The following is a 23,194-nucleotide window of genomic DNA, read 5'->3' as shown; positions in this document are numbered from 1 at the left end:
AGCTTCCCCTGCACTTTTTCAGCTCCCATAGGAAGATTTTTGTCACGTGCCGTGTGTCCCGGAGCCTAAACAATGCCTAAACAGCCTGGCACCGATGCTCACATCTGTAATCCTAGCTACTCAGGAGGCTGAGATCTGAGGATCGCGGTTCCAAGTCAGCCCAGGCGGGAAAGTCTGTGAGAATTGTATCTCCAATTAATCGCAGAAAAAAGCCAGAAATGGCGCTATGGCTCAAGCGGTGAGCGCCAGCATTGAGCAAGCCTAGACCCAGAGTTCAAGCCCCAGTACTGGCAAAAAAGAAAAAAAAAAAATTACTGATGGGCCAGCAAACGACTCTTCACGTAAGGACTCTTTCGCCGCGGAGGGATACACTCAGAATGCCACGAGCACATGCGCAAAAGATCCGGGAAGTGCTAAGATGAAGGGGCGGGGCATCGGGAAGAGCATCGCATACTGAGGCAGTTGGAGCCGAGAGCGCGAGGTGGAGGCCGGCGCTCGCTGGTGAATGCGCCTGCGTAGTGCGACGGCCGAGCAGCCGCGGCAGAGAAGTTGAAGACGCGGGAAGGCGGAGGTAGTAGTTTCGCGCATGCGTCCTTCCCTTAGCGGGGGGCTAGTTGGTTGTGTGGGCGGCGCCTAACGGGAGCAGCGCGTGCGCAATGAGGCGGCGGAGGGATTTGAGTCCGGGACCCACCCCCTGTTCCCGTCGTGAGCGGAGGCCGCGCGGGCTGTGGAGTAGCGGCCTGGTGCGCGCGCTAGGCTGGAGACCGGAGAACAGCGACGCGGGCTCCGACCGAGTCGAAGCCGGAGTGGGAGTCCTGGTTGCTGAGGGGCCGCCGCAGCCGCCGCCGCGAGCCCCGGGACTAACGTCAGGCCAAGGAGGGCGCCGCGCGGCGGGTGAGTGACCAAGTGGCCTTACGGGGAACGGAACCGCTACCCACAAGGCCCCGCGGTGGGCCTCAGTCTCTTTCCCCGCGGCCCGACCCCCTTCCCGCGACCTCCCTCAGCACTCTTTGGAGCCCCTTACCCAGAGTCCTCTGGACACTCGCGCCCTCTTTCCTCAGCGACCCCCCCCCCCCCCCCCCCCCCCCGCCTTCGGCGTCCTCTACCCACAGGCCCTTGCGGTGCGTTGCCTTTTTACCTTATCGCCTTTCTGAGGCGGCCGGGACCCTTACCCATAATTCCTATCGCCGCCGGTAGCCCAGATCCATTACCCACAAACCTCTGGCTTGACGGGAGGGGGCATTCTGCTCCTCATGACTCCTCTTGCTCTGAGACTTCCCGCCTTAAGTCCCGAGAGACCCCTGCCTCTTAATTTCCAAGGTGTGGGACCACTACTCTGGGTCTGCTCCGGATCCTTAGTTTCCCCATAAGCCTCTGGGGGAAGTTCTCACTCCCCCAGCGTGTCGCTTAGGACACAGAGACTTCATCCTCAGAAACCCTTTTAGTCTTTTTTTTGTTTTTTTCATTAGCCTTTGTCTTCGTGCTCCCACCGTCGCTCGGTGTTCACATGCAGATTTGCCCTCACCCCCCCCCCCCTCTCCTGAAGTGGTAGGGTGGCACCCTATCTTTCCAGAGCCTGCTGTGGTACTAAGGCTTCCTTCTTACCCTTTTCCTCATCTTTTTGACCGAGAAGGAGCAATAGGGGATCTATGTGCCCCATCCACTCCCACCCTAACATAAGGCTGTCTTCCTTTTGCTCTCAGACTTGGCAAGATGACCCAGTTCCTGCCACCCAACCTCCTGGCCCTCTTTGCCCCCCGTGACCCCATCCCATATCTGCCACCCTTGGAGAAGCTGCCACATGAAAAACATCACAACCAACCTTACTGTGGCATTGCGCCATACATCAGAGAGTTTGAGGTGAGTGCTCTCAACAGCCTAGGAATGGGTTCTGGTGGGCAGTGGTTTGGATTGAGAAGGCCAGTTGCTGGTCCTTTCGAGCAGGGTGATTTCGGGGAGGTGACTTTTCTCATCCTAAGTGTCCCTAACTTTTAACAACAAAAAATTGTACAGTGGGGGATCCATTGTGATAGCCATACATATATCCTTTGATCAAATTCACACTCTATTTCCTTATTCACCATCCATGCCTTGTGTGGGTTTTTGGAAGTCAGTAATGGTTAAAGATGGAGCTCTGTATCTTGCCCATGTAATTGTAATCCCTCTGTACAGTATTTTCACAATAAAAAAAAAAAAAGATGGGGCTGTGCACTCAGTCCTTGGCCCATGCCATTTATCTGCTGTGTGACCTTGAGCCAGTGTTGTATCTTCTTGATGCATTGGTTTCTTTGTGTTTACCAAGAAGCTACAGTAACATGCTCATGATCCTGACAGAATTAATGTCAAAGAGTTTGACACAAAGCAGTGGGTACCTGTCAGCATTGGTTACTGTGTTTACTATTTTCTAACTGAGAGGACAAGTGTTGATAGCAGTGGGCAATAAGAGTGCTAATAAGGCTGTGGGCTTGAGGGTAAACAAATAAACAAGTTGACCTCCTAGGCCTCTGTTCTTTTGTTTGAAAAATGAGAAAGGTCCACATCCACCATCAGAGCACACCTGAGAAATGCTGGCACACAGCCCAGCTGTCCCATGAGGAACATTTGAAATTGTGTAGGGAAGAAAGTTGGAGTTGACAAGCAGAATTTAGCTAACAGAAAGTTGTATTGCTAAACCTAGGTGAACCTGCCCTTGGGAAATGTTATTGGCCAAATGAATTAATTTAATGGGTATAGGCCAGTGGCACCCTTTGATGGTACAAGTCCTGTGCCAGTTCGTATTTAATGAGACAGTGAGATGCTGAGGAGATCTTTAAGCTGTTCTGGAACCTCAGAGTGGGTCTAGTTGTCTGCTCTCAGAGGACCTGTGCTATCATCAGCTTCTGTGGTTGCTGGCTTCTTCCTGTTCTTGGCAGTTGTAGCCAGAGCCCCCTGTCACTGCTTCTATCACATCGTCAGGCTCTTTGTCTTCTGGAAACCATACTCAGGGCTGTGAGAAACAGCATGTGCTCTAAATGTGGGAGACACAAGCCTTATTGTGTTGTTAGGTGTCACCTGTTCCAATGCTACTCTGATTGTCTATGGAGGGGGATATTTGCAGTCCATTGTAGACTGATATTTTATAAATGCAGTGTCCTTCTTCTGGTGTTTATTTATTTATTTTTTTTGGGTCCGGTCGTGAGGCCTGAACTCTGGGCCTGGGCACTGTCCCTCAGCTCTTCAGCTCAAGGCTAGCGCTCTACCACTTGAGCCACAGCGCCACTTCCGGCTTTTTTTTTTGCTTATGTGGTGCTGAGGAATCGAACCCAGGGCCTCATGCATGCAAGGCAAGTGCTCTACCACTGAGCCACCTTCCCAGCCCCTGGTGTTTATTTTTAAAACCAGCAAAAAATACCACTAACTTCATATTATTAGGGCCAGTGCACATAAAGTTACAGTGGAATTACTGTACAAGGTTGTGAATAATTCAGAATTTTTATTTATTTATTTATTTATTTGTCAATCATGGGTTTTGAACTCTGGGCCTGGGTGCTGTCCCTGCACTCTTCAGCTCAAGGCTAGCGCTCTACCTCTTGAGCCACAGCTCCACTTTGGTTTTCTGAGTGGTTTATTGGAGATAAGAGTCTCATGGACTTTCCTGCATGGGCTGGCTTTGAACCGTGATCCTCAGATCTCAGCCTCCTGAGTAGCTAGGATTACAGGTGTGAGCCGCCGGTGTCTGGCTGATGATTCAGATTTTTTATTTTATTTTACTGTTTTTGGTCATGGGGCTTAAACTCTGGGCTTGGGAGCTATCCCTCAGCTCTTCAGCTCAAGGCAAGCACTCTACTGCTTGAGCTATAGCGCCACTTCCAGTTTTCTAGTGGTTTATGAGAGATAAGAGTCTCACGGACTTTCCTGCCTGGGCTGGCTTTGAACCATGATCCTCAGATCTCAGCCTCCTAAGTAGCTAGGATTACAGTGTGAGCCAGTGGTGCCCAGCTAATTCAGATTTTTGTATTTACCTTGTCATAGACCAGCTTATGGTCAGTGCTGTTCCCTGCCTCTTCTGAGACCCGGGATCTGTGGGGTTGCATTTTTTTAGTTGGACGTGGAGTATGCATAGAAAGGGGTTGATACTCTTATTTCCCTGGTGCGTGTTCCTTGATATATTCCTGAGTGCCCACACTTTTGTCACCTTTCTTCTTGTGTCCAGGACCCTCGAGATGCCCCGCCTCCAACCCGTGCAGAAACCCGGGAGGAACGTATGGAGAGGAAGGTATGTCAATTTTTGTCTCCTAACCTTAGGTCTTTTTAGCTACTTTCTTCAAGTGGTCTCTCCCTCCTTGTGCCAATACCAAGGCTTGAGCTCTCTTACTCATGGCTTGCACGGTACCAATTTGAGCCATACCTCCAGCCCAGCTTTTTTTTTTTTTGGGTGCTGGTCCTGGGGCTTGAACTGAGGGCCTGAGTACCTCCCCAAGCTTTTGTGCTCAAGGCTAGTTCTGCCAGTTGAGCCATAGCTCCGTGTGTGTGTGTGTGTGTGTGTGTGTCTGTCTGTGTGTGTGTGTCTGTGTGTGTGTGTCTGTGTGTGTGTGTGTGTCATAGGGCTTGAACTCTGGCCTGGGTGCTGTCCCTCAGCTCTTCACCTCAAGACTAGCATTCTAACACTTAAGCCACAGTACCCCTTCATTTTTCTGGTAGTTAATTGGAGATAAGAGTCTCAAAGACTTTCCTGCCCAGGCTGACTTTGAACCTCAGACCTTAGCCTCCTGAGTAGCTAGGATTACTGGCATTAGCCACCATCTCGATCAGGCTTGTTTTTTTTTTTTGGCCTGACCTGGGGCTTGAATTCTGGCCTGGGCCTGGTCCTAGAGTTCCTTTTTGCTCAAGGATAGCATTCTACCACCCACTTGAGCCACATTTTCATTTCAGCTTTTTCTGTGATTGGAGATGAGTCTCTTGGACTTTCCTGACTTGACTGGTTTAGAACCATGATCCTAGGATACAAACGTTTGTTACCAGCACCCTTTTTTTTTTTTGGACTAGGCGTTATTGTTTAATTTCTACAAGGTTTCCCTTCCACCTTTTACAAGAAGTGGAGTTGATACAAAGGAGGCGTCTGTTGGTGAGCACAAAAGGCTTCTCTACATGTTTTGAACAAGATCATGGTAGGCAGGAAAATAGGATGCTCACAAAATAAGTCCCCAAATTCACTTTCTCTTAGAGAAGCATACAGGACAGGATAGCTTTTTTTTTTCTTTCTTTCTTTCTTTCTTTCTTTTTGGTCAGTCGTGGGACTTGAACTCTGGGCCCTGGGCGCTGTCCCTCAGCTCTTCAGCTCAAGGCTAGCCCTCTACCACGTGAGCTGCAGCCCTACTTTCGGTTTTCTGATGGCTTATTGGAGATAAGAGTTTCATGGACTTTGGGGCTGGGAAGGTGGCTCAGTGGTAGAGCGCTTGCCTTGCATGCTCGAGGCCCTGGGTTCGATTTCCTCAGCACCACATAAGCAGAAAGAAAAAAGCCGGAAGTGGCGCTGTGGCTCAAGTGGTAGAGTGCTAGCCTTGAGCTGAAGAGCTGAGGGACAGCGCCCAGACCCAGAGTTCAGGCCCCACGACCGGCCCCCCAAAAAAAAAAAAAAAAAAAAAAGAGCTGGGCGCTGGTGGCTCACGCCTGTAATCCTAGCTACTCAGGAGGCTGAGATCTGAGGATCACGGTTCAAAGCCAGCCCAGGCAGGAGAGACCGTGAGACTCTTATCTCCAATAACCTACCAGAAAACCGGAAGTGGCGCTGTAGCTCAAGTGGTAGAGCGCTAGCCTTGAGCTGAAGAGCTGAGGGACAGCGCCCAGGCCCAGAGTTCAAGCCCCATGACCGACAAAAAAAAAAAAAAATAGTTTCATGGACTTTACTGCCCAGGCTGGCTTTGAACCCAGATCCTCAGCTCTTAGTCTCCTGAGTAGCTAGGATTAAAGGCGTGAGCCACAGATGCCTGGCTTATTTTTTTTTTTAAAAAGAAGTTCAAAATAGTGAACCCATTTTGGTAAGAAAAAGCAATTCCCATAGTGCACTTTAGCAAACACAAGGTGAATGCTGTGACACAGGTCACATTGATGAACCCCTAAACACTAGGAAGCTGGTTGTGGAGCCTGAACTCTGGATTTGAGCGCTGTCCTTGAGCGCTGTACTTGAGCCACAGCTCACTACTTCTGGCTTTTTCTGTTCATGTGGTGCTGAGGAATCAAACTCAGGGTCTCATGCGTTACAAGGCAAGCACTCTAACACTGAGCCACCTTCCCAGCCCTAAGGCCCTCACCCCCCACCCCCCGCACCTGGTTTTCAAGGCACTTTTGTCTCATTTTTCCTCTTTTCCCCTGACAGAGACGAGAAAAGATTGAGCGGAGGCAGCAGGAAGTGGAAACAGAGCTAAAAATGTGTAAGTGTCATCTTCCTTCAGATCCCCTTAAGTTTCTCTTCCCGGGTCACATTTGGCTCCCAGATTTCCTAGAGTTTTCTTTTGGAAAAAGAGGTTCATTGATTTACCACTATGGCCCACTTGCCTAGCTAGCACTGCTTTTGGGTTTAGGCTTTTAAGCAGGAAGGGAGAGGGCAGGGGTTGGCAGGAGGGAAAATGTCAGCAGTTCAGAGTCTATGAAGGCTGGCTGAATCTTAACAGGCTGAGGTATTGATGTATTGGCCAGTGGGTCAGTCCTAGACCCGGCTCCATCTCCCCATCCCCTGCACTGCCTGTGTCCCATCCCTTTTAGGAAAGGAGAAACTTGAATAGAGTAGGGCCAGTACAGTGGAGTTATTAACCAAAAGCTAAGGATGGCCACATACTAACATCTGTTGGTCCTTTGTTAGAGTGAACACATCATGGTTGGAGGACATGGGCTTATAAGCACTGATGTACTTTGTTGTCATTGTTGTTCATGGGGCATGGACTCAGGGCCTGGACACTAATCCCTGAGCATTTTCATTCAAGGCTAATGCTCTACCACTTTGAGCCACAGCTCCACTTTTCAGTTTTTAGGTGGTTAATTGGAGTCTCACAGCCTTTGTGCCTTGGCTGGCTTTGAACTGTGATCCTCAGATCTTAGCCTCATGAGTAGCCAGGATTATAATGGGCATGAGCCACCAGCACCTGGACATTGATGTACTTTGTTACCTACCTCTCTTAGCTTCCCAAGTGCTGGGACTGAAGTATGCAAAATCACACCTGGTTGCTCCATTTTAATTTTCCTTGATGGTTTTTGTTTTGTTGGTTGTGGGGCTTGTACTCAGGGCCTGGGCACTGTCCCTGAGCTCTTGAACTCAAGCTGAGCGTTCTACCTCTTGAGCCACAGCGCCGCTTCCTGCTTTTCTGGTAGTTAACTGGAGATAAGAGCTTTAAGAACGTTCCTGTCTGGGCTGACTTTGAACTACAGTCAATCAGATCTCAGCTTCCTGAGTAGCTAGGGTTACAGATGTAAGCTACTGGTGCTTGATGTTTTTGTTTTCTTCTTTTGTGCTGATATTGGAACTTGAACTTCACCTGGATGCTATCCCTGAACTTTTGTGCTCAAATCTAGTGCTCTACCACTTAGCCATAGCACTACTTCTGACTATTTGTGGTTAATTGGAGCTAAGAGTCTCACAGACATTCCTGTCCTGGCTGCCTTGGAATCATGAGCCTCAGATCTCAGCCTCTGCAGTAGCTAGTATTACAGATGTGAACCATTGGTGCCTGACTCCCATTTTATTTTTAAGATAAAAAAAGAGGCTTATCAAGGCTGAGTACTCTACAAAAAGAGAGTTCTGAGGTATTAGCTTACCTCTCTAAAAGCCTAGTGAGGTTTCCAACTTTATAATTAAGTCCAGTCCTTAGAGACTCAACCCTGGACTGATCCCTCCCCTTCCATACCTCCTCCTTTCCATATCTCAGGTTGTTTTATTTTGCTTTCATTTGCAAAATAGTGAAAAATAAATCTCAGTACCTAACACTGTCAGGACTAAAGTATGCACTCAATAAATTATTAATGTTCTTTTTCTCATATTCTCTCAGTGCTCTTAATGTAACACTATCCCATGGAACAGAGGCCTCCATTGTGCAGCCAGCAGTGTCTTTAGGGTCCTGGAGAGGCTTGTCACCACTTTGTGGGCCAGGCCACTGTATTTGGTAAAAAGGACTTGCTTCCAGGCATTACCTAGCAAATCACTCAGAATTTGTGGGGCTGAACTCTGGGCCTGGGCGCCATCCCTCAGCTCTCAACTCAAGGCGAGCACTCTACCATTTGAGCCACAGCGCCACTTCTGACCTTTTCTGCTTACGTGGTAATAAGGAATCAAACCCAGGACCTCATGCACGCGAAGCAAGCACTCTACCACTGAGCCACCTTCCCAGCCCTCTTTTTTGTTTTTGAGACAGGGCTTACTATGTAGCCAGGACTAGCCTTGAACTAGTGATCCTCTTGGTTTCAGCCCCTTGCTCCTATTACCAGCATGCCATCGCATGCAGGAGAGTTAGTTTTTCATAGACTCTTAGCTTTTGTCTTTGGAAATGGTCGTTCTCTTATGGCCAGATAGTACCATTCCTTGTCTTCAAGAGATGAGGCTGCAATAGAAATCTATTCTGGTACGCTTTCTCATTTGCTCCAGCTCCTCCCAGAAGCTGCAGGACCAGCTTAGTCTATAGTGCTATAGCACTGGATGGCTTTCATTCCCAACCTTGAGACTGCTTGATCACAGGTTTTCCCATGGCTGTAGTTTCTACTCGTATCCAGTGGGTGGCAGTGTGGCTCCATAAGGTAAAGAGGAGGAGGAAGTCAACCTTGAGATGGGGCTGTCTCCAGAGAAGCCCTAGTGGGCTTAGTTACTGCTCAGATTATCTTGCACCTAAGTGATGGGGTCTGGTGGGTATGTAGGTTTGAAGTGACTAAATTTAGTACTACCTTACCCTGCCTTCTTAAGTCATCCTTAACCCTATTGTCCTTACTTGTTTATCAGTTACGTAAAGGCCACCATGATTCAGGAAATTTAGACAAGGATATGTCCAAAGTTGCTAGGTTACCAACTATTCCTCCAGTTGGGGGCTTCTTTGGTTCCCTTTTGTCTTGTCTTTTTTTTTTGTCGGTCATGGGGCCTGAACTCTGGGCCTGGGCACTATCCCTCAACTCTTCAGCTCAAGGCTAGCGCTCTACCACCTGAGCCACAGTGCCACTTCTGGCTTTTTCTGCTTATGTGGTGCTGAGGAATCGAACCCAGGGCCTCATGCGTGCAGGGCAAGCACTCTACCACTGAGCTACCTTCCCAGCCCTTTGTTTCTTTTTTTTTTTAACCTTTTTATTATTGTTATCTTTAAGTAGTTGTACAAAGAAGTTCCCATTCTACAAAACAGTATATGAATACAAGGTGTCTGACAACATTGGTCAGTTGTGGGGCTTATACTCAGGATCTGGGTGCTGTCCCTGAGCTTTTTTCTCTGAAGGCTAGCACTTTGAGCAATGGTGCTACTTTCAGTTTTCAGGTGCTTAATTGGAAATGAGTCTCACAGACTCTTGCTCCAGCTGCCCTGACTCAGATGTTGTCCTGAGTGGTTAGGGCTAGGGGTGTGAGCCACTAGCACCTGGTTTCCCAGTTCCATCTTTTTGTTTTCTTGGCTTCTGTCCATCCATATCTACATGCCCTGCTACCTGAGACTGCAGACACCATCTACTTGCAGATTCTCTTCTTCCTACACAGGGGACCCTCACAATGATCCCAATGCTCAGGGTGATGCCTTCAAGACTCTCTTCGTGGCTAGAGTGGTGAGTCCCCAGCCCCCAGTCCTGGGAACCCTGAGCTGCTGAAAGCCTGCATGTGGACAGAGGATGTCAAGTCATCCTCAACTGTTAAAGAGTTCTTTGTCTCCTTTTTTCCATCTAACTTCTATCTATCTCTTTGTAGAACTATGACACAACAGAGTCTAAACTTCGGAGAGAGTTTGAAGTGTATGGACCCATCAAAAGAGTAAGTTGGGGGCTGGGAATATGGCTTGGTGGTAGAGGGTTTGCCTAGCATGCATGAAGCCCTGGGTTCATTTCCTCAGTACCACATAAATAGAAAAAGCTGGAAGTGGTGCTATGGCTCAAGTGGTAAAGTGCTAGTCTTGAGCAAAAGAAACTCAGGGGCACTGCCCAAGCCCTGAGTTCAAATGCCAGGATTGGCAAAAAAAAAAAAAAAGAGTAAATTGGGCTTGAGTTAGAAGTTTATGGGGTATAGGTATAGGTTAGTCTGAATGGGAGGGAGACCACTGGGTTCCCAGCCCAACGGGCAGTGTCATTCAGGGCCTGGATTTATGTCCTATGCAGCTGAGTAGTGCAAATAAAATGGGGGAAGTATGACTCCTTGTTGATTTAACTCAGAAACAAGTGAGCCATGCTTGTGTATGTAAGTAGTTTTGTTAGTACATAGCTAAGCAGGAGCATTAGTTTCCGTATTTTTTTGTTATTACTGGGGTGCAGAACTGAGAAGTTATAACAGGTTCTGTGGCCCTTAAGAGCTGGACATATCTGTTGTTTGACCTTTTATCAAAAACAGCCTCTGACTATAGTTCTAGAGCAAAGCTCTGAGGCTTCTTTACTACATTTGAAAGTTGTTTAACTGTCCCAGGCCTGCCTCCCTTTCCCTGGGGGCTGTGGTGTGCTTGAGGCCATCATGCACATGGGCATGCATGTTGTTTGGGCTGGGACTGGTTTGAGGCGCTCAGGGAAATAGTGCCATAGTGTTTCCTCTTTGTTTTTTGTTTTCCATTATAATTTACTTACTCATTTTGACTTAGGGTCTCAAAAATGTAGCCTAGGCTACGTTCATGACTTGAACTAATGATTCTATTGCTTCAGCTTCCTGAGTGCTTAGGTCACAGGTGTCTATTCCTGGGCATTGGGAAATGACTTTCAGTTTTGTTTTTATTTGTTGCAATCCTGTAAATGGAACCCAGGCTTTGCTATACAAGTGTTCTAGGGCTGAGCCTCTTGCCCAGCTCAGGTCTGGTGTTTAAGGCCTCAAAAGGAGCCTTTACTCTGACCTCGTTCCTCTGGTTCCACTTGTGGTCAGTTTGGAATATCCGTTGAAGCTCAGAGGCTTCAGGGTTCTAGAGTTCAAATCCTAAGACCAGATGAGCTCAGGACCATACCCATCCATGGTGTGGCCCCACTGAGTTAGTGATGCAGATGAAGAATTAGCATCCTTTATAAATCAGTTCAAGTGGTTTCATCTCATAGAAGTTTTCCCTCATTCATCCAGGCCCCGTCTGTCCCAATAGCTATACTTAATAGCCTAATTAGTCTGTCCCCCACGGAGTCCCAGAGCAGGCCAGGGCCCTCCAGTGGCTCCCTCATATGTCTGGACAGAGGTCCAGAAGCTAGAGACTAGCTTTCCAGAGGTTTTTTCCTGTGTCCCTTCATTCCTCATGTGGCTACACACCTTCCCCCATCCCTGTCCCTTGCTGCCCTCTTCGTAGTAAGATCTTCTTACAGTTACACTACGTGCCCTCTGGTCTCCCTGGCTTTGCTTGTGTTGGGTTGTGTGTCTGCATGCACGCCCTCCTTTTTTCTAGCATTCCCCTGATCTCTCAGCATTCAGAATGCCCGTCCCCAAATCTGTAGAGTGTGTGTCTCTTGGCCCTTTTCGCAGCATGTTTTCTTAGTTCCTTGGAGGCTTTGCCTAGGCTGGCTTTAAGGGCATTTGGTGAACCCCAGTGTCTGCCTCTCCATTGGCCTCTGTGCCCTTATCTGCATCCATGTGGAGCCATGGTCTGCATCCCTCCAGGCTGCCTCTCCTGAGCCCTCTTGTCCCTCATTCCCACGGCTCCAGTTAACAGGCTCAGGGCTTGATTTCAAGTTCCTCTCTCTGGAAAGCTGCCTCTGCCCAGAGCTCTGCTTTTCACCCTTTGCTCTGGTCAGTACAATTGAAGTCTCTCGAAGCTCTTGAAAGGTGTCATAGGCCTGAAGATGTTACTGGCCTCCTGGGACCAGGGCTTGGCCCGGGGATTCAGCAATGGTGGGGGTGTCCCAGTGGCAGGACTGACTGGCCTAACCCCCTTGCAGATACACATGGTCTACAGTAAGCGGTCAGGAAAGCCCCGCGGCTACGCCTTCATTGAGTACGAACACGAGCGAGACATGCACTGTGAGTACTGCGCGCCTCCGCCTTCCCTGAGCCTCTCACCTCTGCTGCCCGGCCCGCGTCTGTCCCTCCCCTCGCCACGCCTGACATTAGCAATGTCTCTCCTCCCTCTGTTTCTGATATATCTTTTTTTTTTTTATATACGTGTTTTTTAAAAAAAACCAAATCCCCCACAACGTGTGTGTGTGTGAGCCCGGGGAGGTAAGTGTCACACGTTGAACCTCAGGGGCCAGGAGGGAATCGGGTGGGGGCTGGGGCCAGCTGGAGGTGGGGGGATGGGTCGGATGTTTGGGGAGCCTCTCCCCATGGTTTCCCCACTGGCTTGGGGACAGCCAAGTTGGAATGAGGACTGGCCTTTGAACCTGCCCTCTCTTCCCCCTCCCCAGTAGATCTGGGGCTGGGCCACCCGACCCTCCGCCTCCCCACCCCTGACCCCACCCTATTCCCCAGTGGGCAGTGGGCTGGTGGGCGTTTTTAGCGCCTGTCCCCACAGCTCCAAAGCCCCTTTGAGGCTGCGCGGCGTCCACATGGGCAGGGCTGGATGGGTGGGGGCGGGCAGGGCTGCGGCGTGTCCAGGGGCCGCCGTATTAATTGACTGTTCTTATTGTCACTGCAGCCACCACGCAGCTGGCTTGCAGCTGATGCTTACGCTCCCCTTACAACACCTCAGTGTATGGTTGGTATAAGGGTTTGTATCATGGGTAAGATCACTCAGCACCGCACACCAGCCCAGCTTAGCCAGGCAGCTCAGGAGCAGCGAGGCGCCCCTCCTCCCGCCCCGGCCACCCCTCAGCCTCCCCGCACCCACAGCCCTTTCCTTGTTGGGGTGCCCTTTGCTCCTCCTGTCCCATCCATATGCTCTCCAACAGTCTTGCTGATCCCACAAGGGAAAGGTGGGCCTTGATGGGAAAGACAGCAGGCCTCTGGTCGGGTCCACCCTGCCCTTGACTTACCCAGCTTGGAGACATTAGCAGCAAGGTGGCAGAAACACTGGGGCCGGGGTATGCTTGGGCCAGGGCTCTGTGTGGAACCCTTCAGCCTGTCATTCCCTGTCCCCCAGTGCTTCCAGGGGGCAGTCACTGTGGTGGCCCTGGAGGGTCTTTGGCTGCTAGTTTCAGGGTACTCTGCCCCCTCCTCTACCTGCCTTAGCATAGTTGTGGTCTCCCGAGGGGCCTGGCCGCACTGCCTCGCTGTAATCCAGAAGTGTTCAGGAGCCCCCCAAGATGCATGGAATTGGGCCTGTGTGGGAGGGGCTGAGAGGCAGCTGCCCAGCAGCCTCGTCCGCCTGAAGGTGTAGGAGGTCTTCACTCCACACCTGCCACTGTGTCACCGAGCCAGGTGTAGAGAGCGGGAGAGAGAGAAGCCTAGATGACACAATCACATTTTCACTCTTCCTCCTGGGTTGGGTCTCCTGGGGTTTGGGACACTGAACCCTCACTTTCAGGCTTCCTGTGCTTGACTCCGACCCCCAGTCCTTAAGTTCCTTCCTCCCCCTCCTCTGGGTTCAGGGGCCAAGTGGCCCCTCCTCGGAGCGCGGACAGCACTCCATCTCCTGGACCCCAGTGTGCGTCCCCTGCGTGCCAGCCTTGGAGCTGCAGCGGGCGCTGGGAGGGGAGCTGGGGGGAGGGCGTGTGGAGCTGGTGGTGGTACTGTGGGTGGTGGGCCTGTGCCTAGTTGAGTGTGTGTCCAGAATTGGGCGTTGGTGAGAGTGGCAGGCATTCCGAGGCCTCCCGGCCTCCTTGTTCAGTCCAAGCAGGTCAGACCCCCCACATTCCATGTCAGCCCCCTCAGTGAGCTTTCTATGGGGTCCACCACTTTATTCCTCCACCTGTCTCCAGGTGGTGCAGGAGATGTGGTTCCTCCTCCTAGGGGCTCCCTGAGCCCCAACTTCCCTTCCCTGTAGCTTTAGCAGACCCTGTGGGGGTGGGGGTGGGGTCTGTGCGCGTGTTCAGGTAAGCTTGGGGGCTCCAGGTAAGCGGTCCCGTGTCCCCCCTCCCCGGGAAGCCCGCCTCCTCGCCAGGCCCCCAGGAGTTGCCGAGCCCCCCCCATCCCGCTCGGTTTGGACACCCGCAAGGTCGGCATCGGTAAATGGCACCTTTTTCTCTTCCTCTGGTTGTTATTTGGGGGGGCGTGGGCTGGGGTGGGACAGGGTATTGTGGTTGACTGAGGAGAGTCCCCTAGGCCAAGGCTGGGGAGGGGGATAGGGACTTTGTGGCCTTCCCTCTAGCCCAGGTGATCAGAGGCTGGGGGCTCTGGGCCTCTCCCTGCTCTCTGCCCCTCCCCCTTTCCTGGTGGGTCCAGGCAAGGGCCAGACTCCCAGCACTGTTAGCGGGGCTTTGAGGGGAGAGGACAGGGCTGGGTAGTGGCAGGGTCAGTCATCTCAGGTAAGGCAAGGCAGGGAATTTCAGCAGCACCGCACGTGTCCCTCAACTTCCCCTGCTCAGGGGACCCCCTCCAGACTCCCTGGGAGAGTAATAACCCGTCTTTCTGCTCCCTGCCATTTCCTGAAGATTTCTCCCACCCCTTCTGGTTCATTTTCTGTTCTGATGTCTGTTTCCTCACACTCAACTCCTCCTCCCCAAAAAACATACAGAAAAAGAAAACTGGTGTGAACTGGGGCGTGGGGTGGCCCAGTCGGGCCTCCTGTCCCAGCATGCAGTCCCTGGGTGCATGCCTGCAGTCGTGGAGGAGCCCGCTCCCCACAGCAGAGTCCAGCATTAACCTCCAGTTTCTTTGCAGCAACTTTGGCCACCCTGATGGGAGGGGGCTGCTCCATCACATTGGTTGGAGGGGGGGGGGTAACCCAGAGGTCTACAGGGTGGTGATTGGAGTGGACATACTGTCCCTGATGGTGATTGGGGTGTTGAGGAGGGAGCAGGCACTGAGATGGAGCAGGCCTCTCACAGGGTCGGGAGAGGGTTGGTCTGGCTGTCAGTTGCCTGGCTGTCTGGTTGGATATGTGTGTGTGTGTGACCATGGTGGTGGTGATGATGATGAGGGTCTCTGTGGGGTGGGGATGTGGCATCACCGGTCCCTGTCCTGACTAGAGGACCTTCTGGGGACTCCTCTCCCCTCCCCCTCCCGAATCTGTTGCAGCCGCTTACAAGCACGCAGATGGCAAGAAGATAGATGGCAGGAGGGTCCTTGTGGACGTGGAGAGGGGCCGTACTGTGAAGGGCTGGAGGCCCCGGCGGCTAGGTGAGCATGTGCAGCCTCTTCTCCCCCCACCCCCTTGCACCTGCATTCCATCTTCTTGGCACCTCTCACCTGTTCACCATCTCAGCTCCTCTCCCACTGGAGTGTCTCTGGTCTAGGGCTAATCATGACCAGCCACCGGCTGTTGCATTGTTTCTCCTGCTCTCCTGGACAGTGTTAGAATGCTCAGTTCACTGAGCTTGGACATTTGACGCCACACATGGCTTGTGACACGATAGGACTTGTATATGCCCTGGTCTGCTCCCACTGTGCTTTTCCCATTTATGGTTCATTCATCAACAGCCAGTGTCTTCTGGGTACCAGCTGTGTAGCAGCAGCAGCCTCTGGCACTTGGTTCTCTGTCTTAATTGTCCTAGGCTATCTCAGTCAAGGTCAACTCAAGGTTGGTGGTGAGTCTCTGAAATGTATCGTGAGCTATCTGAAATGGGCAAGGGCCTGTTGATTCAGCACTGTGGGTGTCCCTTGGGAGTCCAGAGGCTTGCCCTGCCAGTGGACTTCCTGAGCTGGGAAAGAAAGCTGATCTGCATCTGTGGTATGTCTCGTGGTCCTGGCCCAATGTGACCAGCCACAAGCTCTACGTAACGCCGGGCCCTGCAGCGGTGTGTTTGTGTTCTCTGTGGGGTTGCCTGCCTGGTGGCATGGTGTTGGTCCTGGACCCAAGTGGAGGCCCTTGTGGAAGCTGCCTGGTGGCAGTTGTCAGAGAAGGTGCTCTTCCCTGTGCAGGGGCTGCTGCTCCAGCCTTCACTGTCACTTGGCTTAGTGCCCCGCCGGAGCTGGGTAGGTGCGTGAGCTGAGTAAGTGTCCGTGGGCTGGAGGGCGGAGCCTCTGAGCTGGGTGCTCTCCTCTCAGCGTGGGTGGCCCCTCCCACAGGGGCCGGGCTTCATTCAGCCACCAGCCTTTACTCATGGAACCCAAAGGCAAGGTTTTACAAGTGGTAATTGTCTCTTTTAAATTTAGTTATTAAAAAGAATAGTTGTATAAAGGGATTTTATTTCTCTTTAAGGAGGAAAGGTTACTTTTTGGCTCACGGCTTGGAGTGTCAGACATGTCTGGTTGGTTTTGTTGTTTGTAGGCCTGCAGCTAGGCAGAAATGGTAGTGTGTGCTGGAGAGCCGCTTACCGGTGGCCAGGAAACAAAGGATCCACAGAAGGCTGTTTGTATCCCAGCATTGATGGTGTCACCAAAGCTGGGTTGTGACCCGTGGAAACCTGGCCACTCACCTTGCCCTGCTGAATGTCCTGGCATCCAGTCAGCCTTTTCCTTTTTCTCTGGTCATTAAAAGTGATTCCTTGGAACTCAGCCCTGCTTCACTGAAGCTGCCTTCCTGGCAGGGAGTGTAGAAGTGTGCTGACAGAGGCAGGCTCAGGCCCGTGGGGGCTGGTCCCACATGCTGTCCTGGGGACCCGCAGAGCAAGTGGCCAAAAGGAGCGGCTGTCAGTGGGAACTGATTGTTCAGGTGACAGGTGCTGTGTGCCTGCTGCCTGGCACCACCTTTCCTGGTGCATCTGTTTGGACGGACAGGACCTGGCACCTGGCTACCAGGTGTGGGTGGGCATGGAAAGTTGCATGGGGGAGGGGGTCCAGGCAAGAGCCATCAGGGTAGTTGGTGATGGGAAGGAAAAGCTCTTGCAGGCTACTTGGCATGAAGTTTGGGCCTCAGGGAGGCCTAGGAGAGGGGATACTTCCACTTGAGGCCCTGGGCCTTGGGTGTGAGGAGGCTGGCAGGGCTGCGGGAGGCCCTGTGGCAGGCGGAGTCGGGCGGTACCTGGTGTCCACCAGCACCGGTGGTGTGTGGGCAGAAGGTGGCTGTTGATGAGTGCACAGGACCTGGCTCCTAGGCCTACAGAAGTGCTTGCTTTCCTGCCTGTTTACCTTCTGAGGCCCCTCCTTCTGCCCCCGCTCCTGAGTGCCTCTTCCCCCCCTACGCCCCGCCCCTGAGCGCCTCTGCCCGCCTGCCCGCAGGAGGCGGCCTGGGTGGAACCCGAAGAGGCGGGGCCGACGTGAACATCCGGCATTCGGGCCGGGACGACACGTCCCGCTACGACGAGAGGTAGGATTGGGGGCCTGTGTCCTGGACCGGGTGGTTTCCTGGTGGGCTAGACCGCAGGTCACTACCCATCTCATCCAGGCCCGGGCCCTCCCCGCTTCCGCACAGGGACCGGGACCGCGACCGCGAGCGGGAGCGCAGGGAGCGGAGCCGCGAGCGGGACAAGGAGAGAGAGCGGCGGCGCTCCCGCTCCCGGGACCGGCGGCGGCGCTCGCGGAGTCGAGACAAGGACGAGCGGAGGCGCTCCAGGGAACGGAGCAAGGACAAGGACCGGGAGCGCAAGCGGCGCAGCAGCCGGAGCCGGGAGCGGGCGCGACGGGAGAGGGAGCGCAAGGAGGAGCTGCGGGGTGGAGGAGGCGGTGGCGGAGGCGGCGACATGGCTGAGCCCTCCGAGGCCGGGGACGCCCCTCCTGATGACGGGCCTCCGGGAGAGCTTGGTCCCGATGGCCCTGATGGCCCCGAGGAAAAGGGCCGGGATCGAGACCGGGAGCGCCGGCGAAGCCACCGGAGCGAGCGGGAGCGGCGCCGGGACCGCGAGAGGGATCGCGAGCGCGAGCACAAGCGGGGGGAGCGGGGCGGGGAGCGCGGCCGGGATGAGGCCCGAGGTGGGGGCGGTGGCGGGGGCCAGGACAACGGGCTGGAGGGCCTGGGCGGCGATGGCCGAGACCTGTACCTGGAGTCCGAGGGCGGCGACGGGTACCTCGCTCCGGAGAACGGGTATTTGATGGAGGCGGCGCCCGAGTGAAGATGTGTTCCTCCCCAGCCATCGCTGTCCTCCCCGCCCCGGGCCGCCTCAGTTTGCTCTCCAAGGCTAGAAGTTTCTTTGTTCTGGCCCCTTGGATTTAAAATAAAATTAATTTCCTGTTCATAGTGGGTCCCTTGGTTTCTTGCTCACTGCTCTGGGCTCAGGTCAGAAGCTGCTCACTGCTTGAGAACGCCTCCCCCGGTGTGTGGTCTAAGGCCGTTCCCCACGGGGACTGCGGCCCAGCTTTACTCCCCTCCTCCCCCAGCCTTGCACACACCTTCAATGCTAGGGTGCCTGAAAGGGGAGGTGATGGGGTGGCTGGGAAGCAGATGACACGCAGAGGCTGCGGGGCCGTGTCTTCCATGCTTGGAGGAGAGGTAGGCAGAAACAGGAGGATCTGCCAGCAATGGAGATGATGCATTGCTGGCTCAAGGACGGGGCTGTGAGAACGAGGGGCTCACTGAGGGGGGCCCCAAGAAGATATGTCTGCCTGTGAGCGGTCATTGGTCGCTCTCCTCCCTCAGGACACCCGGGAACTAGCTGAGTGTAAAAAGCCTGAGCAGATGCACTGGAGGTCTGAAGATTGAAGTTTGAAGCCAGTGGGCAGAAAAGCAAAATTCCAGACTGGAAGCATGGTCCACGTGGTAGACCAGCAGCAGCCAAGCACAAAACTGATGAGACGGGGCTAGGAAGGTGGCTCAGTGGTAGAGCGCTTGCCTTGCATGCATGAGGCCCTGGGTTCGATTCCTCAGCACCACATAAGCAAAAAGAAAAAAGCCGGAAGTGGCGTGGTAGCTCAAATGGTAGAGTGCTAGCCTTGAGCTGAAGAGCTGAGGAACAGCGCCCAGGCCCAGAGTTCAGGCCCCATGACCGGACCCAAAAAATACAAAAAACTGATCAGACTAAAAAGCCTAGGCTTTAGTCCAGCCTTCATCTTTGAAGGAGATATTCACAGCAAGTTCCAGCTCACCGCGCCTGGCATCTCTTCAGAGATGGCAAAGCCACGCGTGCTTCAGTCCCCCAACCCACTCGTCCTTAGACACCTTAGGCCATGTCCCTTTTTGCTCAGGAGTGGCTGTGTGCTCCCGTGTCCACACCCACGGCCCCGCGCGCTGGGCGACCCTGGCCTCCGGGGCTTCGGTCGGGAGACCCCGGCCTCCCGCGGGCGGTGGGCAGAGGGCATCGCCCCCGACCCGCAATGCGAGAAGGGCCGGGGCGGGGTCGGGGTGAGCTGACGGGAGCCAAAGCTGCGCGGGGAGCGGTGACAGCTTCGACCTCGCGGCTGGCGGCTGGCGGCGACGTCGCGGCGGCGGGGGGCGGGGCGCGGGGCGGGACCTCGCTCGGCACCGCCCCCGCGCCGGGGAGCACGGGGCGGGAGCACGGGGCAGGCGGGCGGCTCGCTGCGGCGGCGGCGCCGACATGGCTGCGCTGGTGGAGCCGCTGGGGCTGGAGCGGGGTAAGCGCGCCAGGGGTGTGGGGGGGCCGTCCACCCGGCCGGGACCCCCCGCCCGCCGGGCCGGGGCAGCGGGGGTGGGGGGGTGGGGGCGGCCCTGGCGGGGTGGGCGGGGCGCGAGCCGGCGGGCGGGGGCGGGGGCGTGGGAGGGGCCGGGGGCGGGCAGCTCGCCCTCCCCCCCCTCCCCCCCGGGCTGGCCGGGCCGGGGGTCCCGGACCGGGCTCCGCGGAGCCGGTCGGGGAGCGGGGCGGGGGTCCCGGGCCCCCGCAGGCCCCCAACGGGATGGCCGCCCTTCCCGGGCCGCTGCCCTCGCCCTTCCTCCGGGTCACGTCGCTTCCCCGGCGGGGTCTCCGCGTGCTTCCGTGCTTCTCTGACCGGGCCGCCCCGCCCCGCCCCGGCCCGCAGACGTGTCCCGGGCCGTGGAGCTGCTCGAGCGGCTGCAGCGCAGCGGGGAGCTGCCCCCGCAGAAGCTGCAGGCGCTCCAGCGAGTCCTGCAGAGCCGCTTCTGCTCCGCCATCCGCGAGGTGAGCCCGGGGCCCCGGCCCGGCCCGCGCCTCGGGGAGCTCGGCCTTGTAGGGAGCTGCAGTCTCCTCTGGCTCCCAGCGGGGGCGAGGGGGACCCGGGGGTGGGGCGGGGGCCAGAGTCCGGGACGCCTGTATTCCGGGAGGAAGGAGCATGCGGACCCCTGACGGGCCGCGTCTTCCCGCAGGTGTACGAGCAACTCTACGACACGCTGGACATCACCGGCAGTGCCGAGATCCGAGCTCACGCCACGGCCAAGGTAAGCACCCCACCCCCTGGCTCAGGGCAGCCCCGGAACCGCCCTGGCTAACTCAGTACCTGCAGAAGCCAGGCCCCTCAGTTTTCTCCTCTATGATATTTGCCAGATCTTTGTGCCAGCCTTATGATCATTTATTTATAATTTCCTTTAAATAGTGCCCATAATTTTGAGTATAATGACTGTATTTGCTTCCCCTCCTCCATGCATGTGCCCGCCTTGTTCACTCATCCCACCCCCAATGTGTTTCTGGTATTCATGTCATTAAATGGTTTGGTTAGTTGTTCAAAGAAGTTACAGCACTGGATTCCTCCTCTAAGTCTGCTGTCCTTTCTTCGATTTGTGTGTACATATGCATAACCCCATATATGTCATCATGTTTAATACTGTGCGTTTTTAATTTCAATGTCATACAAAGGCATCTTTAGGCAACCCACGGAGGCCAGCACAGCATGTTACCTAGAAGGCCACCCTAGTGCGAGTCACTAAGTAGAAAGCTTGGGAGAGTTCTCTGGGCCACCCCTGCTGCCTGGAGGCTCAGTTCTTTCCAGGCCTATAAGAAAGCCAGACTGGCAGGTACTGAGTGTTCAAGATGCAAATGGAGCTAGATGACACTTCAAGCCCTTAATCCTAGTTATTCAGGAGGCTGAGATCTGAGGATCAGGATTCAAAGCCAGTCAGGGCAGGAAAGTCTGTGATAATCATCTCCAATTAACCATCAAAAGCCAGAAATGGTGCTGTGGCTCAAGTGGTAGAGTGCCAGCCTTGAAAGACCAGCACTCGGGCCCCAAGTTCACACACACACACACACACACACAGAGACTTTTTCTCACATGACATTTCTGAAGCAGGTACATGGAGGACAGGGATGCAGCCACCACACAGGGATCCTGGTTGAGGCTGGCAGGGGTCTGTTGACCTCAGTCTAAATTGCTCTCATGCATACCACAGACTACCCCTCACATCCGGGTCCTTTCTCCCTCCCAGGCCACGGTGGCTGCCTTCACAGCCAGCGAGGGCCATGCACATCCTCGGGTAGTGGAGCTGCCCAAAACTGACGAGGGGCTGGGCTTCAACATCATGGGTGGCAAAGAACAGAACTCACCCATCTACATCTCCCGGGTCATTCCTGGAGGCGTGGCTGATCGCCATGGTGGCCTCAAGCGAGGGGACCAGCTGCTGTCTGTGAATGGTGTGGTGAGTGGGGGCTGGGGCAGGGCTGTAGCCTCATCCCTGCTTGTCCTGTTTATCTGACATTCAGCACTCTCTCTGTGGCCAGTTCTGCTGTGAAATGGGGAAGACTAAAAGTAGCTGTTCAAGGAGCCCAAACTGGATTAGGACTAGGGACTTTTTTGCAGAAGAAAAAACATTGGGTTGGGTGTTGAAGGGTGAATAGGAGTTCTTCAGGAAAACAAGGTAGAATGTGATCTTGGCTGAGGATATTGTAGGTAAGGGCTGTGATTCTCCACTCCTCGGAGAGGAAGAGAAAGGATTTGGCTCTAATGGAGGTCTGGGGTATGTGACTAATTAAAATCACTTGTGGTTAGAGAGTTGAAGGAAGCACACTGGACAGGTTATTGGGAGGCTGGTGAGACGTTTTTCTTAGCTGGGATTTTTGTCCCCAGGGGGGCTAAGCCAAGGAATAGGCTTAGCTTGGGGGTGCAGAAACATCTTTCTGTGACTGTGGGAGATGGATAAATGGGAGAGGCTTTGAGCTCAGGGATGAGAGGACTAGGCCTGAGCTTGGAGTCAGTTCTGTGGGGACCAGGAAGAAGTTAGAACAGGAAGTCAGTGGACTTATGGGAAGGAGAGGGCTGGAATGGGCCTGGTGGTCATGGCTATGCTCTCACTGGGGTTTGGGACTGCTCTGACATGATAGCTAGAGGTTTTGGGAGCTACTAGGAGTCGGAAGTCAATGATTCTCCCATGAGGCCTTGGGCTCTCTAGCTCTGCTCTTCAACCTCCCCAGTAGCTCTGAGTCCCGGGTGGGGCATGCGGGGCAGCAGGCCCAGGTGGGTGTGTGCGTGTGCGTGGCCCTACCCTGCCCTACAGAGCGTGGAGGGTGAGCAGCACGAGAAGGCCGTGGAGCTGCTGAAGGCCGCCCAGGGCTCGGTGAAGCTGGTCGTGCGCTATACCCCGCGAGTGCTGGAGGAGATGGAGGCCCGGTTCGAGAAGATGCGCTCCGCCCGCCGGCGCCAACAGCACCAGAGCTACTCGTGAGCCCATGGCCATCGCACCCCTGGGGTCTCCACTGACCCCCCCGCCCCAGCCCCTCAAACCAGGCCAGCGGCTCTTGGGACCTGGATTGCCACCCTCACCTCCGTTCATTGGCCATCCTGACCCTCCCACCCCTCCCTGGCCCATGCGTTCTCCCAGAATCCCTGGGGACCCTCTAGGTTCCCTCTTGCCCCTGGCATCTGACACCTGCTCCCTCTGGAGCCCTTGCACTCACCTTCCTAGTCTCGGGCCAGCCAAACCCCAATCCTGCTGTCAAGCCCCCAGCCCCCTACCCTGAGCCTGGCTCCCCAATCTTCCCCCCTCCCCTTGCAGGTCCTTGGAGTCTCGAGGATGAAACCCCAGATCCGGACCCCTCCCCCCTCTTTCTCTCTCTTCCTCTCCCCGGTAGTGTTTATTGTCATTGGCTCTCTATTTAAAGATCTTTGACCCTCCTCCGAGTGTCTGTGTATCTGTCCAGCATCTGGGGGTTACAAGAGTCTTAACGCGTGGCGGGGGGAGCGAGGGGCGGAGGTGGAGTAGGCGGAGGCAGAGGCAGGCTGCCCTCCTCTGGACCAGTCCGAGGGCGGAGGCTGGGACCCCCGGCTGCGGGGGTGGAACCC

At 54.5% G+C, this 23,194-nt stretch overlaps 2 protein-coding genes across 2 annotated transcripts; both read left to right on the top strand.

Annotated features, from left to right (window-relative positions):
- Nucleotides 1-676: 676 nt before the first annotated feature.
- Snrnp70 (small nuclear ribonucleoprotein U1 subunit 70) lies at nt 677-18,247 on the top strand. The gene is made up of 10 exons (XM_042700497.1): nt 677-894; nt 1,704-1,860; nt 4,193-4,255; nt 6,356-6,410; nt 9,695-9,759; nt 9,899-9,961; nt 12,040-12,121; nt 15,215-15,316; nt 17,297-17,384; nt 17,463-18,247. The coding sequence occupies exons 2-10, from the start codon at nt 1,714-1,716 to the stop codon at nt 18,124-18,126; spliced, it is 1,329 nt and encodes a 442-aa protein (XP_042556431.1). The 5' UTR covers nt 677-894; nt 1,704-1,713; the 3' UTR covers nt 18,127-18,247.
- A 1,264-nt stretch (nt 18,248-19,511) lies between these two features.
- Lin7b (lin-7 homolog B, crumbs cell polarity complex component) lies at nt 19,512-23,014 on the top strand. The gene is made up of 6 exons (XM_042700498.1): nt 19,512-19,582; nt 19,985-20,103; nt 20,289-20,360; nt 21,345-21,554; nt 22,410-22,573; nt 22,908-23,014. The coding sequence occupies exons 1-6, from the start codon at nt 19,546-19,548 to the stop codon at nt 22,927-22,929; spliced, it is 624 nt and encodes a 207-aa protein (XP_042556432.1). The 5' UTR covers nt 19,512-19,545; the 3' UTR covers nt 22,930-23,014.
- The last annotated feature ends 180 nt before the right edge of the window (nt 23,015-23,194 follow it).

The sequence above is a fragment of the Dipodomys spectabilis genome, unplaced genomic scaffold (assembly GCF_019054845.1).
Source record: "Dipodomys spectabilis isolate Male_0828 unplaced genomic scaffold, ASM1905484v1 ptg000266l, whole genome shotgun sequence".
Lineage (NCBI taxonomy): Eukaryota > Metazoa > Chordata > Mammalia > Rodentia > Heteromyidae > Dipodomys > Dipodomys spectabilis.
The sequence above is the reverse complement of the archived record's forward strand: the minus strand, read 5'-3'. Positions and strand labels throughout refer to the sequence as shown.

Coding starts and splice junctions, on each gene's coding strand:
- Lin7b (XM_042700498.1), top strand. CDS start 19,546: ATGGCTGCGCTGGTGGAGCCGCTGGGGCTGGAGCGGG. Junction 20,104..20,288: donor TCTGCTCCGCCATCCGCGAG/GTGAGCCCGGGG, acceptor GTCTTCCCGCAG/GTGTACGAGCAACTCTACGA. Junction 22,574..22,907: donor CAACAGCACCAGAGCTACTC/GTGAGCCCATGG, acceptor CTCCCCTTGCAG/GTCCTTGGAGTCTCGAGGAT.
- Snrnp70 (XM_042700497.1), top strand. CDS start 1,714: ATGACCCAGTTCCTGCCACCCAACCTCCTGGCCCTCTTTGCCCCCCGT. Junction 4,256..6,355: donor AGGAACGTATGGAGAGGAAG/GTATGTCAATTT, acceptor TTCCCCTGACAG/AGACGAGAAAAGATTGAGCG. Junction 9,760..9,898: donor CTCTCTTCGTGGCTAGAGTG/GTGAGTCCCCAG, acceptor ATCTCTTTGTAG/AACTATGACACAACAGAGTC.